Source organism: Lithobates pipiens, unplaced genomic scaffold, assembly GCF_037356315.1.
Source record: "Lithobates pipiens isolate NorthernLeopardFrog02 unplaced genomic scaffold, aLitPip1_a1.2 Scaffold_18, whole genome shotgun sequence".
NCBI classification, from domain to species: domain Eukaryota; kingdom Metazoa; phylum Chordata; class Amphibia; order Anura; family Ranidae; genus Lithobates; species Lithobates pipiens.
In genome coordinates, this window is record NW_027507758.1 from 408,271,676 (window position 1) to 408,292,428 (window position 20,753).

The following is a 20,753-nucleotide window of genomic DNA, read 5'->3' on the forward strand; positions in this document are numbered from 1 at the left end:
CTTGTGAGCTTGCCACATCTTACCACTGGAATTTTTGCCCATTCCTCCTCTAAAACTGCTCCAGCTCCTTCAAGTTGGATGGTTTGCGCTTGTAAATGGCAATCTTTAAGATTGACCACAGGTTTTCTATTGGTTTGAGGGTCTGGGCTTTGGCTAGGCCATTCCAACACATTTACATGTTTCCCCTTAAACCACTCAAGTGTTTCTTTAGCAGTGTGTTTGAAGTCATTGTCCTGCTGGAAGGTGAAACTGCATCCTAGCCTCAAATCGCACACTTGAGTGGTACAGGTTTTGCTCAAGAATATCCCTGTATTTAGCACCATCCATCTTTCTGTCAACTCTGGCCAGTTTCCCAGTCCCGACTGCTGGTAAACATCCCCACAGCATGATGCTGCCACCACCATATTTCACTGGGATGGTGTTCTTTGGTTGATGTGTTGTGGTGTTTGCGCCAGGCATAGCGTTTGTTTTTTCTGAAAGTGATGGCTTTTTTTCTGGCCACTCTGCCATAAAGCCCAACTCTTTGGGGTTTACGGCTTATTGTCGGCTATGTACAGATACTCCAGTCTCTGCTGCAGCTCCTCCAGGGTTACCTTAGGTCCCTGTGCTGCTTCTCTGATTAATACCGTCATTGCCCGGTCCGTGAGTTTTGGTGTGCAGCCGTCTCTTGGCAGGTTTGCTGTTGTGCCATGGTCTTTCCATTTGGTTATGATAGATTTGATGGTGCTCCTAGGGATCATCAAAGATTTGGATTTTTTTTTTTTTTATAACCTAACCCTGACTTGTACTTCTCAACAACATTGTCCCTTGTTTGGAGAGTTTGTTGGTCTTCATGGCAGTGTTTGGTTCCTGGTGCCTCTTGCTTAGGTGTTGCAGCCTCTGGGGCCTTTCAAAAAGGTGTGTATATGTAATGACAGATCACGTGACACTTAGATTGCACACAGGTGGACATAATTTCACTAATGTGACTTCTGAAGGTAATTGGTTGCACCAGAGCTTTTTATGGGCTTCATAACAAGAGGGTGAATACATACGCACATGCCAATTATCCGTTTTTCTATTTCTGAAAAATAGTTTTATGTATATATATTTTTCTAATTTTACTTCACCAACTTAGACGATTGCGTTCTGATACATATAATTCAGATTTAAAAAAAAATTAACTAAAGGCTGTAATGTAACAAAATAGGTAAAAAGCCAAGGGGGGTGAATACTTTTGCAAGGCACTGTAGTGCCCAAAGCAATATTACAGGATGTCCCCGCAGCATAGGGTCCTGGTACAGTTCCCAAAGTATTACTAAGGTTGCCCTGCTTCCATTGATATAGTAGAAGGCAGTGAAGAGTTGACTAAAGAGTTTAAAGTAAATAACTAGTTAGGGTCCTTTCACACGGGGAGGATCAGTGCTGATCCGCCCCGTGGATATCCGCTTGCTCAGGAAGATGACGGGTCCGTCTCTGCACACTGCTCAGGGACGGACCTGTCAAAGCGCTGCTCTCCCCTATGGGAGATCGGGTGACGACGGACCACAGTGTCCGTTGTCACCTGATCCGATCCGATGATGGATGGAAAAATGGCTTTTTCCTCCGTCACACTTTTTCGGATCGGAGCGGCTCGGATGTCAACAGACATGTCACCGCTGACATCCAACGCTCCATAGAGCTCTATGGAGCATCCGTTCAGGTCTGCCTAAAGAACTGACAAGCGGACCTGAACGGATCGTCCATGTGAAAGGGGGGCCTTAAGCATCAAAACTTTACCATAAGGGAGAAAGATGTCCATAACCTAAGTACCTGAACAATAAAAAGAGGTCCCAAAGTCAGATAATTGTATAGGGGTATTCCCAAGGTGGGTAGCAGCTAGGTCTGCAACTAAATATTATTTTCATAATCGATTAGTTGACCGATTATTGTTTTGATTAATCGGTTAATAACCTTAAAAAAAAGTGTGGTGTATAATTTAGTTAATATGCAAAGTTTAAAAAAAGGCAATTCATTCTTAAATAGCTCTATATACAGTCGTAAATATAAATAACCAACTATATGGTTTTGGAGCAAAATATCGAATCCACTCTTGAGAATAACAGAAGAGATGCTGTATATATTAGAGGCGATATATAGTTTATATACTATTAGAGGAGAAATATACTGTATATACCATTAGGAGAGATATACTGTATATACTATTAGAGGAGAGATATAGTGTATATACTATTAGAGGAAAGATGTACTGTATATACTATTAAAGGATATATACTATTAGAGGAGAGATATACTATTAAAGGGTCAATCTGGTAAATATCAGACTCATTAACTTTAACCCCATTTTGTTACTGGCCGATTAATCGATTATAAAAATAGTAATCGATTAATTTCAAAATCGATTAGTTGTCGATTAATCGATTAGTTGTTTCAGCCCTAGTAGCAGCCTTACAACCCTGGGTCTGTGAACATCCAGCCTAGGGTCTATGAATTTTATTTTTGCTGATTACACTGTGTGCAACATGATCTGTGAATAGTAGGCGAGAATCCTGTGACCCTCAAATGTGTCTCCATCAAATCCTCTTTAATGATGCTGCACCTGAGGACACAAAGCTAAGAGTATCTCAATTTCGGTCTGTGGAATTTTTAAATGAAGGAACATAATCTGTAGGCATAGGAGATGTTTAAGACTGAGCTAGCAGGGTCTCTTACTGACATAGTCCACTTTTTTTATCCCACTGGATATAGTTTAGCAATGATTCTGAGGGCAGTGAAAGCCTTTGGCTGCGCTTTGACAAACAGAACTAGGATGATGAACAATCAACAAGATTTGGTTTTTCAGAATTTAACTCTGATAAAACAACTAAAACCAACACTTCACTGTGAAAATCGCCTTCACAATGAAGGGGAGCCTTCACAGTGTTGAGACTTCTGTCAGTTTGTTTTCCTCTGCGTCACAGACCTATTAGTTCAATTGGTGGTTTAATAGGGGTACAAAATGGTTTTAAACTCCACCCCTTCATTTCCCCCTCTCAAATAAACCTGAATGTTTCCAAGAGCAGTCAGATTTACAGATTGTCAAGAACCATCTCTAGTCCTAAAGAGTGGCTGTTCCAAAAACCGGTTCAAAGCATTCAGTTCAAACCCGTTGCTGGTAGCAAAACCATACTAAGGTACTCGTCCTATCCTTGGCTTCAAAATCCCTAAACAAATACCTTCATGTTACACATGGAATCTGCAAGGTCATTTACTGCCTCTTGGACATGGGGAATGCTTGGCATTAGTAAATATTCAGGTTGCCCACTCCCATATTCCCATTTACCCATCTCTCCAGGGGGTTTCTTTGAAAGTAGGAGACACATGCTTGCAATTTGCTGCTCTTCCGGTTTGGTAATCACAAAGTTGCTTGCACACCTACTTGCTCTCTTAAGAAATCAGAGCATCTGGGTTACATAGTATCTAAATGACCATCCAAAGAATTAATCTTCCTCAAACTGTCTTCAAATATCCGAAGAACTATTCAGATTCTTCAAGCTTCCATTATCCACTTTTAAAGTCTGTCCTTCAGCCTTCTCTTTGTCTGGAATACTTGGGCCTTATCCTAGACACGGTACCTTCAAAAGTTTTTTCCTTCCAGCAAACGGACTACTCTCTAAGATCTCATGGTCATACCTTAAGATCCAAAGGACATCCCCCTGAGATTTTATGAAAGTCCTGGGTTTGCCTCATTTGAATTTGTTACCTTCACTCAGTTCTATGCAAGGCCTCTCCAACACAACAGTCCTCATTTCTCTGTGCTTTTCTCCAGGCAAACTAGGAACTTCCTAGCTTGGTAAATTGCCAATCCAGCTGTGAAAATTAGGAAGTTGTTTCTCCCACATTCATGGATGGCAATAACAGATGCCAGCCTCACAGGCTAACAAATTCAAATGTTTCATATTTCAGTCTTAGTCAAGGAAACCTAGGGAACCAAAGCTTCCCGTCAATCTCTTGGAATTAAGGGCAGTAAAATTGGTCTGCACTTGGGGGGACAGCTGAACGTTTCATACAGGATGTTCTTTAACATAATGACCCTAACCCTAGCAATACGTCGTTCTTGTACTAACAGCTGTATAGTGTGACTGCTCGTTGGTTCTTGCCTTTTTAGCATACATTATGATGCCAGGAAAGAACATTTGTTTGACTATGATGTTTCGATTTAGCAATTTGAATCCATTAAACCATAATATGAACTTTTAACTGAAATTTACTTAATTTATAAGTTGTGGATTTATTACAATACCTGCATCCCCCTTTGACTTGGCATATGAATTTATGGCAGTAATGTCCTGGAAGTACCTGTGCATTCTAATGTGTCATTGTTTCTGTTTGTAGAATGAAGTGAACGCAATAAAGTGGGATCCCACTGGTAATCTTCTTGCATCCTGTTCTGATGACATGACCTTAAAGGTACAGTTAAACTAAACCCAATAAATTAGCTGTTACTATACCATTACAATAAAAAAAACATTCATTGTGTTTACGACATTTACAGTGTATTCCAAAAATAAGTGTGTGTGTGGCCAAAATCACAAAAATGTGTAATTTAACCAGCTATTATATGCATAAAATATAAATTGACTTTCACATATTTCACAATACAGAGTTACAAAAAAAGTGCACCCTACAGCATCACACCATGTGTGAGAACATGTGCAAAATCATGCTTTTAACCGCACGAAAACTTGCTGCTTGCTACAGACACTCATTTATGTCACCCAATCATCTGGTAAACAGGTGTAGGTTTGTGGCTGCCAAAATGCATGGTACCACCTGGTTTGGTGCAGCGTGATTTTTGCATGTTTCATGTGCATAGGGCAGCCCATTGAAATGAATGTGTATGCATTTGGTTGCACCTTTATGTTGTGAACAAATCATTAAGAGACGAAAATAACCATTTGTCACCTGGCAATAGTTTAATCTTTGTATACAGTGGGTATAGAAAAGAATCCCCCCAATTTTTTTAAATCGCATTTTGTTGATTTGCAGCCTGAAATTAAGACAGTGCTTTTTCTTTTCTTACATCGGGGGGCACCGAGCCATAGTAATAACTATGTGGGTTATATCGGCGTATCAGGTGCTGGACACTGACACGCCCCTTAAGGGGTGAACCTCCCCCATATAACCCCTCCCATTACTGGGAGTCCTCAGTTTTTCTGCCAGTGTCTGAGGTGTTGGGCACGTGTAAGTATGTGTGTACTGAGCTCCACGGGCAGTAATCCTTTGAGAGCCAGCCATCCTGACCAGATCTGTTCTGATGTCTCCGTAATGGACTAAATGAATGGTTCCCGGGCCTCGTCAGCCGAAGACACGAGGTTTTGCTTGCGAAAGCTTTTAAAGCTGGGCCCTGGGATCCAGTACTTTTTGGTAGTAAAGCCAATAAAAGTTTACTGGCAGGGTCTTCTTGCAGGTCCAGGATTGCGGGATAACCTAAGTGTACCCCTGTTCCTGAAGGTTTCCTTTTAAGGTCTCGGAGCCTACCGTGAAGGGCAAAGATTGTTTGTTTGTTTTTTGTTTTTTTTTTATCTCTGATAAACCCTGCTGAGAGGAAAGGTAGGGGAGATTTTCTCAGGAATCTCTCCTTCCATGTATTGTGTTGTCAGGTCATGCCTATGTGTCACCACTGGAGGCTGTATTGAGCACTCACCATTCTGACGCTGGAAACAGCAGAAGCTCCACTCTGCAGGTATTGTTCGGGGAATTTTTAGGGGAAATGGTGACTTCCTTCAGGACCGTCCCTTACGCGCACTTTTATTCAAAGACTGCTTCAAGACGCCATCCTGTCGATCTGGAATAAAGAGGATTCAGGCCTTGTTGGTTTCCAATACGCTTGGCTTCCAACATAGGTCGGAGCCTAAATTGGTGGTTGTTATCCAGCAGGAGGGAAAATCTTTATCCTGCAAGGTGTTAACAGATGCCAGCCTTCTAGCCTGGGGAGCAGCCCTGGAAGAAGATTCTGTCAATGTCAACCTTGCCTATCAACTTTGTTGGAAGTTTCAGGCAGTACATCTGGCCATAGAATCTTGGCGGTTAGATTACGGGACTGTCCTGACAGGATTGTCTGACGGAGCCATGGCGGTGGCTTGCGTCTATCACCAGGGGAGGCATGAGAAGTTGTGCAGCCCAAAAAGAGGTGAATAATGTTCTAGCTTTGGCAGAACACAATACTCCTTGCCTATAGGCAATTTTAATATTTCAGGCATACTACTTGAGACGGCAACAATTATTTCTGGGAGAATGATCCCTTCACCCCGACATCTTCCTAGAAATATGTCAGATGGGGTACTCCAGACATGGACCTATTTGTGTCCAGATTCCTTAATAAGGTCGACAACTTTGTCAAACAAGGGGTCCGCTATCAGGCGGAACAGACGCATTAGTCTTCCCAGGGGATCAGTTCTCACTGATCTATGCATTTCCTCCAGCTCTGCTACTTCTGCACCTTCTCTGCAGGATTTAGCAGGAACAGAAGAAGGTGATTCTGGTGGCCCCAGCCAGGTCCCAGAAGATCTTAATTTATCAAGATCATAAAGAGGGCAGTAGAAGTCTTTTGGACTCTGCCATTATAGCCAGACCTTCTTGCACAAGGTCCAGTATTTCATCCTACTTTATGGACAAGGAGTTTAACGGGTTTGATTGCTGAATCCCACTCTAAGAGATTGTTGGTGATCTCCTTCAGTAGTGTCTACTTTGACTAATGCCAGGAAGCCGGCTTCTAGAATCACTTACTATAGAATCTGAAAGGCATAGGTTTCTTGGTATGGATCCAGGGGTTGGCACCCCAGGAAGTATGTCAATAGGCAGGATTCCTGCATATGGGATCTGAAATGAAGCTGGCCTTGACTTTTATCAAGAGCCAGATCCAGGCCGTGTCGATGTCTTTTCTTATGGCCTCTTTCTTCCCACTCTTGGTGCGTAGCTTATTCAGGGGGTAACACGGTTTATCCACCCTATCAAGGCACCTTTAAATCCTTAGGATTCAAAATTGGTCTTTTCGGCTTTGCTGAATCCGCCATTTGAATCTTACGAGAAATTCTCTTGGTTCTTTGACAAGAAGGATTATCTTTTTTGCTTGCCATTTCTTTTGCTAGAAGAGTATCAGAACTAATGGCTCTGTCTTGTTAGAGCCATATTTCATCATGCATAAGGATGAGGTGGTTTGATGTCCTCATCCTGAATTCTTAACAAAAGTGGTAACAGGCTTTCATTTAAACCAAGATATTATTCCTTTTTTCTCCCCAGAAGCCTTAATCTGGGGAAGTGAAAGCACTACAGTCTCTTGATGTAGTAAGAGCAATCAGAATCTATTTAAAAGCGACCGCTCAGGTTCACAAAATGCAGGTTTTGTTTGTACTGCCAGAGGGTCCAATTTATGGACAGGCAGCGTCAAGATCCACTATTTTCCAAATGGGTTTAAGTGATTGATCAAGCTTCAGCATATTCTCCTCATATTAAGAGCACACTCATCCAGGGCGATTAGTGCCTCTTTGGTTATGCATCATCAGGCCTCTATGGCTCGGATCTGTAAGACCGTAACTTGGTCTTCGGTGCAGATGTTTATCCGATTTTTATCAAATCTGTATTAAAGGTCATGAGGATATTGCCTTTGGGCACAGCATACACTGCAGGCTGCAGTATGAGTCCTCTGGCCTCCTGTTTCCTTGATTCTGTCTCCCCCCCCTCCTTCAGTTGCCATTGCTATAGGACATCTCACATAGTTCTTACTATGGCTCTGTGTCCCCTGATGTAAGAAAAGAAAATAGGATTTTTAAAACTGCTTACCTGTAAAATCCTTTTCTTTGATGTACATCAGGGGACCTTCTTCTTCATCTTCTTATACACTTTGCTTGGCTACAAAACTGAGGACTCCCAGTAATGGGAGGGGTTATATGGGGGAAGTTCACGCCTTAAGGAGTGTGCCAGTGTCCAGCACCTGATACGCCGATATAACCCACATAGTTATTACTATGGCTCTGTGTCCCCTGATGTGCATCAAAGAAAAGGATTTTACAGGTAAGCTGTTTTAAAAATCCAATTTTTTTTGGTTGTTTGTTTTTTAATTCAGCTGTGTTTTAGAAGTGCAACTTAGAACATCAAGGTGAAAGATATAACGCCAACGTATCGGGGGGGGGGGAGATTCAAAAACAGAATCGCTGAGTTGGAAAAAGGATCAATTCCAGTATTTTGTTGGAAAACATTTTGCTTTAATTACAGCCTTTCATCTGTTGGGATTTGTCTCTATGAACTTTGCAATATTTGCCCACTCTTTGCAGAACTGCTTAAAGAGGGATTCCACCAAAAAAAAAAAAATATTAAAAGCCAGCAGCTATAAATACTACAGCTGCTGACTTTTAATAAATGGACACTCACCTGTCCCGGGTTCCAGCGATGCCGAGGCCGATCGATCGCTCAGCCCTCGGCTGCTGCCGCCACCATTCTAGGTGAGGGAATCGGGAAGTGAAGCGAATCGGCTTCACTTCCCGGTTCCCTACTGCGCATGCGTGAGTAGCGCAGCGCAATAGGAATACTCCGCGCTGTCACTGGGACCCGTGTGTGTCCCAGCAGACAGTGCGGCAGGACAGGAAATGGCGTAGACTCCCACGGGAGTCTATGCCCGGAAGTGGGTGTAAATACCTGTCTTTGACAGGTATCTCCACCCCCCTCTCCCCTGAAAGGTGCCAATTGTGACACCGGAGGGGGGGAGGGATCCGATCAGCGGAGGTTCCACTTTAGGGTGGAACCCCGCTTTAAGATCAGTTAAAATTGATGGAGACCATTTGTGGACTGCAGTCTTCAAGTCATCCCACATATTTTCAATGAGGTTTGTCTAGGCACCGACTAAGCCATGCAAGGACATTCACTTTTTTTTTCTCCTTCAACCACTGTCGGGTCATTATTATGTTTGGAAGGTAAACCTTCTTCCCACTGATGACTTTCTTGTAGAGGGATGCAGATTTTTTCTCAAGAATTTGATGTTATTTTGCTCCATCTATTTTTCCTTCTATCCTAACTAGTGCTCCAGTCCCTGTTTCAGAGCAACACCCCCATAACAGGATATTGCCACCTCCGCTGTATTGGATTTTCGTCAGACATATTGTTTGGTTTTGAGGCGAAATATTTCAATTTTTGTCTCATCTGACCAGTTTAAACGCACCTTAAATTCTGGGGCCACGTGGAAAAAGGTTTTGTGGTCAGATGAGATGAAATTAAATTGCTTGGCCCCAACCAATATGTCTGGCAAAAATCCAATACAGCTCACCATCCAAATGACAGTAAAGCATGGAGGTGGTTCTATTCTGATATGGGGATGGTTGAAGGAGAAAAAGGTGAATGTCCTTGCATGGCTTAGTCCGAGCCCAGATTTAGGCCTCATTGAAAATCTGTGGAATAACTTGTAGGCTGCAGTCCACAAACGGTCACCATCAAATTTAACTGCATTTGAGTAGTTCTGCAAAGAAGAGTGGGCAAATATTGCAAAAGCTAAATGTTCAAAGTTGGTAGAGACAAATCCCAGCAGATTAAAAGGCTGTAATTAAATCAAAATATGGTTCAACAATATACGGACATAAGGGGGGATCCTTTTTCCAACTCGGTAATTCTGTTCTCCCCCCCGACATGTTGGTGTTATATCTTTCACTTGGATGTTATAAGTTGCACTAGAAAATGCACCGTGATAAAACAAAAACTGTGTCTGTCTTCATTTCAGGCTGCAAAGCGGGGTGATTCTATTCTATGTGTGTTTAGATATATATAAATACTGTGTAATGTCTCATTATTTATAACGTTTAACATCTGAATACAGATCTGGAGTATGAAGCAAGATAGTTGTGTTCATGACTTACAAGCACATAACAAAGAGATATATACCATCAAATGGAGTCCCACTGGACCGGGAACAAGTAATCCAAATGCTAATCTAATGTTAGCAAGGTAAATTGTGTTTTTTTTTTCTCTTTTCTTTTCCTTGTAGCATCAATTAATTTTTAACCACTTACCGACCGCCGCACAGCGATGTGCGTCCCTTTTTTTGAAGGATATCTTGGTAACGGCAGCAGCTGCTGCCACGACCGAGCTATCCATCTCTTCAGGCAGCAGTTCGGTAAACGATAATGGTGGTCTCTACGGCAGATTCGCCGCAAGATCACCATTATCGGCGCTTACCGGAGCCGTCTGCAGAGGCAATGGGGTCCTATCACTTCCTTGGTATGGAGACGAGTGAGGCCAAGATGGCCCACACCCGTCTCCATACCATAGCAGGGCGGAAGCGACGTCAAAATGTCACTTCTGCCCATACCTCTTAAAGGCACATTTTTTTTCAATGTCATATTTTTTTTATTGCATTTAAAGTGGAGGGCCGGTTATAAAAAAAAAAAAAAAAAAAAAGTCAGCAGCTGCAAACACTGCAGCTGCTGACTTAATAAACACACTCACCTGTCCAGGGCGCCCGCGATGTCGGCCGCCCGAGGCCGACCCGTCCCTCGGCTCTCGGGTCCCGGCGCCACCATCCCTTGTAAGGGAAACAGGCAGCGGAGCCTTATGGCTTCACTGCCCGTTTCCTACTGCGCATGCGCGAGTCCCACAGCTACTGCGCATGCGCGAGTCCCGCAGCGCTTTCTGAATGGGACGCGCTGTGTTCTGGAACACACAGTTCCCAGAACACAGCGCAACTCATTACCCAGAAGACGCCGCGACGAAGACAGAAGACAGAAGATCTCCGCGGAGGAGGAAGAGGAAGATTAGGAGAAAGTGCCTAGCAACAGGCATTTCTGGTAAGTAAAAAAAAAAAATTTTTTCATTTTTTTTTTTTTTTAGATTTTTTGTAATTTTTAACATTTTTTTGTTTTTCAGGGTGGCCCTCCCCTTTAAGTCCAAATATGAGATCTGAGGTCTTTTTGACCCCAGATCCCATGTTTAAGAGGACCTGCCATGCTTTTTTCTCTTACAAGGTATGTTTACATTCCTTGTAATAGGAATAAAAGTGACCCAAAATTATTTTTTAAAGCGTCCCGTCCTGACGAGCTTGTGCGCAGAAACAAACGCATACGTGAGTAGCTCCCGCATATGAAAATGGTGGTCAAACCACACATGTAAGGTATCACTGCGATAGTTGGAGAGACCTCCTCTGTAACTCAAAACATGCAACCTGTAGAATTTTTTTTAAACGTTGTCTATGGAGTTTTTTTTAAGGGTAAAAGTTTGATGCCATTCCACGAGCAGGTGCAATTTTGAACCGTGACATGTTGGGTATCAATGAATTTACTCACCGTAACGTTCTTTCACTATATATATATATATATATATATATATATATATATATATATATATATATATATATATACACACACAGCTAACTTTACTGCGGTCTTATTTATTTATTTTTATTGAAAAAAATAAGTTTTTCCCAAAAAGACTGCTGCGCAAATACGGTGTGACAAAAAGTATTGTAATGATCGCCATTTTGTTCTCTAGGGTGTTAGAAAAAAATGTATGTTTGGGGGTTCTAAGTAATTTTATAGCAAAAAGTGTTTTTAACTTGTAAATGCCGAGTCTGAAAAAGAGGCCCGGGCCTTAAGTGGTTAATCTGCAACTTAAACATAATCCTTTATTTACAGTGCATCGTTTGATTCTACGGTTAGATTGTGGGATGTAGAAAGAGGCATCTGCATTCACACGCTGACTAAACATCAAGAGCCTGTGTACAGTGTAGCCTTTAGTCCAGATGGCCGGTACCTGGCCAGTGGTTCCTTTGATAAATGTGTACACATCTGGAATACACAGGTATGTTCTGTATTTTGTATATTTATTTTTTTCCTTGATTTATATCAGTAAATTATTAAATCTGTTCATTTAAAATTGGATAGTAATACAACACTGTTTTTGGCGCTTTCTCTATTTGCATACCAAGTCCACTTAAACTAATATTAGTATTACATGGATGTTGGCAGGCTGTGGAACCTGTGAAATGTCTTGGACACTGAGAAGATAATTATGGTAGCAAGTAACCTGCTTAAATTCTGTTTGCAGAAGATGGCAATGACCACGTCTCAACTGTACAGTAGCTTGTGAGGCCTGTTAATAGCCAGAGCAAAAAAGTCTCCTCACTTTACTGGAAATTTATAAGCAACCATGTACCTGAATGTTTGTGGGAGTCTGATTGATCAGCAGCAGGAATTTGTCCTGAATCTAATTGCCTTAATGTGAGGTCAACCTAACTTCCAGAAGTGGTTTACATGGAAAGTGTGTTCAGTTCTTTAGTACAATATGCAGCCGCACCTTTGCTAAACTATTACAGCCTTCCAATGTAGCCCCTGAGACACCCCACTCACCTAATATTTACCACACGAGTAGGTCTTTCTGTGCATTGTGGAACAGCCTCCTAATTAAAAAAGTTCACCAGGGGAACTGGCAAGTTAATTTTACCTTAAAAATAAAGCTAGTCAGTATAGCTGATGTGAATTTTTGGGGTAACGTGCACTTTAAATCCTCCCTCTCTAAACTCCTAAAATGTCAAACCAAATTTTGGGTATATATAAAACCATGCATTTGCCATTTAAAAACTCACATTTCTTAAAAAATAAATAAAAATAATGTGGTTGCATAAGTGTGCACACCCTCTTATAACTGGGGATGTAGCGGTTTTCAGAATTAAGTAACCACGTTTACACATGTTAAGTAGGAGTCAGTACACACCTGCATTCATTTTAAAGTTCCTCTGATTAACCCCACATAAAGTTAAGCTGTTCTAGTTGGTCTTTCCTGGCATTTTCTTAGTGGCATCCTACAGCAAAAGCCATGGTCCGCAGAGAGCTTCCAAAGCGTCAGAGGGATCTCATTGTTAAAAGGTATCAGCCAGGAGAAGGGTACAAAAGAATTTCCAAGGCATTAGATGTACCATGGAACACAGTGAAGACCGTCATCAAGTGGGGGAAAATATGGCACAACAGTGACTTTACCAAGAACTGGCTGTCCCTCCAAAATTGATGAAAAGACCAGAAGAAAACTGGTCAGGGAGTCTGCCAAGAGGCCCTACAGCAACATTAAAGGAGCTGCAGGAATATCTGGCAAATACTGGCTGTGTGGTACATGTGACAGCAATCTCCCCTATTGATATGTCTGGGCTATGGGGTTGAGTGGCAAGACAGAAGCCTTTTCTTACGAAGAAAAACATCCAAGCCCGGCTAAACTTAGCAAAAACACATCGGAAGTTGAAGTAATTGGTACAATAAATATTGTTGTACCTATGTATAACTTGTCTATCCCTATAGTTAGCTAGTCTATTAAAACTTTGACCACATGTTACTATTGCTATCACAATACAAGGTTTGTTATTAAGCTGTGTGCTTGGTTTTATAGCTAAGTGTTATTTATCGTACATCGTGGGACACAGAGCCTTAAGTAATTAATGGGTTATGGGCCACCTTCAGGTGTTGACACTGGTATAACCAATACAGGGTGATCACTCCCCTATATAACCCCTCCTCCTTCCAGGAGTACCTCATTTTTTTCCGCCAGTGTCTAAGGTGTTGGTCACAAGTAAAGATGTGCTTTGAGGAGCTCCAGGAGGGATCCATGCTGAATAAAAAAAAAAAAAAAAAAAAAAAAAAAATTTAAAAAAACCTCCACAACCAGACCTATTCACGCCACTGAGGCTACAGGATGGTACCCAGGCCTTGCCTAGAAGAACAAGGTTTTGCCTGCAATGCCTATTTGAGGGCTGGGCCCTAGGAAACAGTAATCTTTTTGGTCTTGCTACATTAGCTAAAGTTGTCCTAAGGTGTGCTACACAGATCCAAAGGAGTGGAACTCCTATTAAGGGACCCGGTCTTTGAAGGTGTTACATGACTCAGTGTGACAGCACTAAAGGCTGATTCACACTTGTAGTAAGCCTCAACTGCTAAGATTCCCCCTCTATTAAGGGACCCAGTCTTTGAAGGTTCACTAAACGCTGCCTGCCGTGATGGTTGAAGTTTGGATCTGTCTGTTTTCAGCAGTATCCTGCAGCAAGGAAAGAGTAAGAGAAAAGCTTAGGAACTGCAAAGTCCACCTATGCCTTTTCTTTCATATGTAGCATTGTAATGCCATAAATTCTCTTCTAGAGGGAGGAAGAATACACATACCATTTTCAGCAGCTCTGTGTCCAGCTACAACATGGCGTGTCCTAGCAGCACGAGGGGGGTTCTTTATTATTCCTCTCCCCCCAGTTGGGGAAACTGAGGGGCTGGCGGAACTTGTACAGTGCAAAGTACATTACATCCTGTAATCAGCAGTGTTACATGACTCTGTGTAACAGCACTAAAGGCTGATTCACACTTATAGTAAGCCTCAGCTGCTAAGATGGGTTCAATTTGCAACAGAGCTGAAAGCTGAAGCTTGGGCAGGAAGGTGTATAAGGGCCTGGTATTGAAGTGGTTAAAGAGGTCCCCACACAACAGGCCTGGGTGTTGTGGGCCGAACTACTTGAGGCGTTATGTTTTGCTATAGATGCAATGAAAGATTCTATTCACCAGGCGTCCCGCCTTGCGCTTGTGCTAATACTAATACTTTGGTTAAAAAATTGGTCCGCCGAAGCACCTTGCAAAAATCTTCTGACTAGGTTTCCCTTTTCATGGGGAGCAACTATTTGACGATGATTTGGATAAATACATCCAGACGATTTCTAGTTGAAAGAGTACTCTTTTGCCAGTCAAAAGAAAGTATAAACTTCCTTCATTTAAACTGACTTTTTCTCCTACTCCAGGGGCATCCGCCTCTAGACAGTGGTGGTGGCCTCCAAGGTCCGACTCTAAAGCAAAACCTCAGAGTCAGACCCAGGCACAAAAAACCTGGGGCTGCAAATCTGCAAAGCAGAATACTAAAGCCTCATCATGAAGAGGTCCCCCGTCACCAAGGTGGGGGGGGGGGGAGACTTCTGCAATTCTCAGAAGTCTGGCAAGGGGAGATTCAGGACAGATGGGTCATCTCCACGGTGTCTCTAAGATACAAACTAGAATTTCTGGAGTTTTCACCATCTCGTTTTCTGAGATCAAACGTTCCCGAAGATCCAGGGAAAAAGCAATTTCTGTTTCAAGCATTAGACCGATTGTTGGTTCAGGGGGTGATCATACCGATCCCCACAGAAGAGCAAGGTTTGGGGTTTTATTCAAACCTGTTTATGGTACCAAAACCAAATGGGGATGTCCAACCCATTCTAGATCTAAGGAATCTAAATCGGTTCCTGATGATCCGCTCCTTCCGTATGGAGTCCATCAGGTCAGTAGTTTCCATCCTACAAGGAGGAGAACTTCCGGCGTCCATCTACATCAGAGATGCATATCTGCATGTTCATATATTTCCTGCTCACCAAAAGTTTCTGTGGTTCAAAGTAGAACAGCACTTTCAATTTGTAGCCTTGCCCTTTGGGCTAACTACAGCACCCCTGATGATCACAAAAGTGCTGGCCCCACCTCTAGCCAGGCTAAGGGCACAGGGCATAACAGTCTTGGTGTACTTAGACAATCTATTGTTAATAGACCAGTCAGTGGCTCACTTGGAGCAAAGTGTATGCATTACTACCAGTTACCTGGAAAGTCTGGGTTGGATTCTGAACCTAGAGAAGCCTTCCTTAAAACCACTAGGAAGGCTGGAGTATTTGAGCTTCATTATAAACACAAACCAGAAGAAAGTGTTCTTGCCCCCGGCAAAGACCGGCTCCATACGAGAGTTGGTTGGTCAGATCAAAATCCCTCAATTCGCCTTTGCATGAGGTTGTTGGAAAAGATGGTAGCTTCATTCAAAGCAGTCCCCTATGCCCAGTTCCATTCCAGACTGTTGCAAAACAGTATCCTGTCTGCTTGGAACAAAACGATCCAAGCCTTGGACTTGCCAATGCGGCTGTCTCTGAGAGTGTCCAAAAGTCTGTTGGTTACAAACCCAGAATCTGCTGAAAGGAAAATCCTTCAGACCAATTATCTGGAAAATAGTAACAACAGATGGCAGACTTTCAGGCTGGGGAGCAGTACTAGAGAAGACGACTGTCCAGGGACAGTGGTCAAAAACCAAAAGTCCCCTACCCATCAACATCCTAGAGATTCCGGCAGTGCATCTGGCTCTGAAAACATGGACTTCCAGGTTAAAGAATTGTCGTGTCCGGATCCAAACTGACAATTTCACACGGCTGTGGCCTATATCCATCACCAAGGGGGCACCAAAAGCTTTTCAGCACAGAGAGGTTAACTATATTTGAACTTGGGCAGAAAGGAATGTTCTGTGCCTATCGGTAGTCTTCATTCCGGGAGTGGAGAATTGGCAGTCGGACTACTTATGTCGCCAGCAGTTATTCCTGGGGGAATGGTCTTGTCACCCTGACATTTTTCGGGCCAATTGCCAAAGATGGGTGACTCTGGCTGTAGATCTTCTAGTGTCCAGATTCAACATGAAGTTAGTCAACTTTGTGTCCAAAACAAAGGATCCACTCGGATGCGAAACAGCTGTGTTGGTGACCCTGTGGGATCAGATCTCACTGATCTGTGCATTCCCTCCTATTCAGTTGCTGCCTCAACAACTTTGCAGGATCAAGTTTGAAAGAAGGCTGGTAATTCTGGTAGCACCAGCATGGCCCAGAAGGCCATGGTATGCAGAAATCGTAAAGATGGAAGTGGAGGATCCATGGTCCCTTCCACTAAGGCCGGACCTGCTCTCGCAGGGGCCGATATTCCATACTACTTTACGAACGCTAATTTTAATGGCCTTGCTATTGAAACCCACAATCTGAAGAAACATTGTCTTTACTGGTCAGTTATCTCTACTTGATTTAATGAAAGGAAACCAGTTTCTAGAACGATATATTATAGAGTCTGGAGGGCTTATGTTTCCTGGTGTGAATCCAAAGGTTGGCACCCTTGGAGATATATCATAGGCAGAATTCTTGCCTTTCTACAGTTGAGTACTAAAAGTCTCAGCCTTACTGATCTTATTTCAAAGACCGATTGTTACATTGTTTAGTCCAGGGTTTTATGCAAGGGGTGATGCTGATTAATCCGCCAGTTAAATGACCTTTATGCCCTTGGGAGTTGAATTTAGTTTTGTCAGTGTTACAAAAATGGCCATTTGAACCGATACAGCATATTCCCTTAGTCCTTCTGACAAGCTGGTATTTTTGGTTGCTATATCCTCAGCAAGGAGGGTTTCGGAATTGGCTGCTCTTTCTTGTAAAGAGCCATATTTGATTATTCATGAGGACAGAGTGGTGTTTACGCCCTTTTCCAGGCTTTTTGCCAAAAGTAGTTTCAGGTTTTCACCTGAACCAAGATCTTGTCCTGCCATCATTTTTTTTTTTTTTTTCCAAAACCATGTTCCAAGGAAGAAAAGTCACTACATTGTCTTGATGTGGTGAGAGCAGTGAAAATCTAATTAAAGGCAACTGCTCAGATTTGTAAGACTCATGTCTTCTTTATTCTGCCAGAGGGTTCTAAGAAAGGACAGGCAGCATCGAAATCCACTGTTGCTAAGTGGATTTGACAAGTGTTAATTCAAGCTTATGATTTAAAGGGTAAGATTCCCCCGTTTAAAGTTAAGGCGCACTCTACCAGAGCGGTTGGTGCTTCTTGGGCAGTGCATCACCAGGCCTCCATGGCTTAGATCTGCAAGGCCGCAAGTTGGTCTTCAGTGCATACATTCACAAAATGTTATCAAGTGGATGTAAGGAGGTATGAGGATATCGCCTTTGGGCGGAGTGTGCTGCAGGCAGCAGTATAAGTTCTCAGGTCTGGGGGTTGCCCTATGGGTTGTCTCCCTCCCATTAAGTAGCATTGCTATGGAACGTCCCATTAAGTAATTACTATGGTGCTCTGTGTCCCATGATGTACGATCAAGAAAATAGGATTTTTTTTTAACTGCTTACCTGTAAAAATCCTTTTCTTTGAGTACATAATGGGACACAGAGGTCCCTCCCCTCTTTTATGGGGTTTACAGATATTGCTTGGCTACAAAAACTAAGGTACTCATGAAAGGAGGAGGGGTAATATAGGGGGGTGAACTTTCTGTATTGGGTATACCAGTGTCAACACCTGAAGGTGGCCCATAACCCATTAAGTAATTTCTTAAGGCGTTGTGTCCCATGATGTACTCCAAGAAAAGGATTTTACAGGTAAGCTCTTATAAAAAAATCCTTTTTTATTTCCCAAGAAGATGGGCATACGCTAACACAAAATACTAAATATATATTACAAACATATTGGCAAAATACATCATATCAGAATATCAAAGATATTTATCGCAAGGCTCTCTGCAGGGCTTTGTATCATCAGGCTAAGCTCAGATGTTGAAGAGACCATTTCTCTCCCTCACTCAATCTTTTATACTTTGATCATACACCATTCAAACCCAACCCCAGTGCCATCCCATTAGACTTTTGACAAATCAGCATTTATTTGGGGCAGTGCTTCTCAACAGATTATATTGCTATCTGTCCTGCTGTACTTTGGCCCTAGGGGGCAGCTTTGTCCATGTCATCTCCGGGTGCGTGTTGATCCTTTGATCTTTGTCACCCACCGTCGTCAATCATCTGGCAGCCATGGCTCTCTGAAGTTTACTTACAACGTTTTGTCAGCAATAGACATCCAGAGCCAAGTTAAACAGATGCCAATTCTGATATGCTACCAAGCTTTGATTTGCAACTGGTTACATTCCAACTTGGGGCCATCTGCCTGTATCAACCAGTGAATGAAATACCAGAAATACGATATTAGGCCATGTTAACTTCCAACAGAAGTCTTCCAAAAGCATGTGGGAAAAATGTGGTCTGATGAAACCAAGCTTGAAATGTTTGGCCAAGATTCTGAAAGATATATGTTTGGCTCAAAAACACTACACTTTACCAAAAGAACATTATACCCACCATGAAGCATTTTTTTCTATTCCAGCTGGAACAGGGGCCTTAGTTAAGGTAGAGGGAATTATGTACAGTTCCAAATACCAGGCAATATTGGCACAAAACTTTCAGGCTTCTGCTAAAAAAGCAGAACATGAAGAGTAACTTCATCTTTCAGCATGACAACGACCTAAAGCATACCTCCAAATCAACAAAGGATGGCTTTACCAGAAGAAGATTAAAGTTTTGGAATGGTCCAGCCAGAGCCCAGACTCGAATCCGATTGAAAATCTGTGGGGTGATCTGAAGAGGGCTGTATACAGGAGATGCCCTCACAATCTGACAGATTTGGAGCGTTTTCTTATCGTACATCATGGGACACAGAGCCATAGTTACTATGTGTCACCACTGGGAGGGTGTTATAGACCAACTTCAGGTGATGGACACTGGCACGCTCCAGAATTAAAATGTGCACTCCCTATATACCCCTCCCACTGTGGTAGTACTTCTGTTTTTTTCGCCGATGTCTAAGGAATTTTAGTCTTGTCGGCTTATAGAAGCAGTTTTTTTTTTTTTTTGGAGCCAGTACGAGATATTCCCTTGGTCCTCTTGACGGCAAAAAATTTTCTTGGTTGCCATTTCTTCTGCAAGAAGAGTATCGGTGTTGGCTGCTCTTTCTTGTAAGTAGTTGTATTGGTTGTTCATAAGGATGAAGCTGTATTATGGCCTCATCCTGAATTCGTACCAAAGGTAGTATCAGGTTTTCTTTTAAACCAGGATATTCTGCCTTCATTTTGTTTTTTCCAGAACTTCATTTTCTTGATGTGGTGAGATCGGTCAGGGTCTATTGAAATTGACTGCTCAGATTCGTAAAAACAAAGGTTTTGTTTGTGTTACCAGACGGTCCTAAAAGAGGACAGGCTGCATCAAAATCTGTTTCTAAATGAATTTGTCAAGTGATTGTTCAAATTTATGGTTTTAAGATAAAAAAAAATATCCTCCTTTTCTTATAAAAGTGCACTCCGCCAGGGCTGTTAGTGCTTCTTGGGCAGTGCATCACCAAGCCTCCATGGCTTAAATCTGCAAGGCCGCAACTAGGTCTATCAAATAGATGTAAAAGGCATGAGGACATCGCCTTTGGGCCCAGTGTACTGCAGGTTGCAGTATAAGTCCATTAGTCTCTTGGTGCCCTACTTTTGTTGTGTCTTCCTTCAGTTGGCATTGCTATGGGACATCCCACATAGTAGCTATGGCTCTGTGTCCCGTGATGTACGAAAGGAAAATTTAGGTTTTTATAACAGCTTACCTGCAAAATCCTTTTCTTTGAAGTACATCACTGGTCACAGAGGTCTCTCCCTTCTTGGTATACACGTGTATTGCTTTGCTACAAAACTGAGGTACTCCCACCAGTGGGAGGGGTTATAGAGGGAGTGAACTTTTTAGTTTAGGGCATGTTAGTGTCCATCACCTGAAGGTGGCCTATAACAACCCCCCCCCCCCCCTCCCCAGTGGTGACACATGGTAACTACTATGGCTCTGTGTTCCATGATTTACTTAAAATAAAATGATTCTACAGGTAAGCTGTTATAAAAATCCTATTTTTGCAAAGACGAGTGGGCAAATATTGCTAGGTCAATATGTGCCATGCTGATACTCCTACCCAAAAAGACTGAGTGCTGTAATAAAATCAAAAGGTGCTTCAACAAAGTATTAGTTTAAGGGTGTGCACACCTTATGCATCCATATTTTTATTTTTTTTTGTTTTACTTCCCTCCACCTAAAAGATTTCAGTTTGTTCAACCAAGTTATGCAATTTATAGGTATAGGTCACATTAACCACTTGCTGACCAGCCACCATCATTATACTGTGGCAGGACGGCTTCATTTC

General features: G+C 42.4%; 1 protein-coding gene across 5 annotated transcripts in view; it reads left to right on the top strand.

The window, feature by feature from the left end:
• TBL1XR1 (TBL1X/Y related 1) overlaps positions 1 to 20,753 on the top strand; it is a 233,468-nt gene that overhangs the window by 201,556 nt on the left and 11,159 nt on the right. For 4 of the 5 annotated variants that reach the window (XM_077487946.1, XM_077487947.1, XM_077487948.1 and 1 more), the window contains 3 exons: positions 4,354 to 4,428; positions 9,821 to 9,948; positions 11,631 to 11,796. In XM_077487946.1, the coding sequence (XP_077344072.1) occupies positions 4,354 to 4,428; positions 9,821 to 9,948; positions 11,631 to 11,796 (369 nt within the window). Of the gene's footprint in view, positions 1 to 4,353; positions 4,429 to 9,820; positions 9,953 to 11,630; positions 11,797 to 20,753 lie in introns of those variants that run through there. The other variant, XM_077487949.1, reaches the window with a different exon arrangement.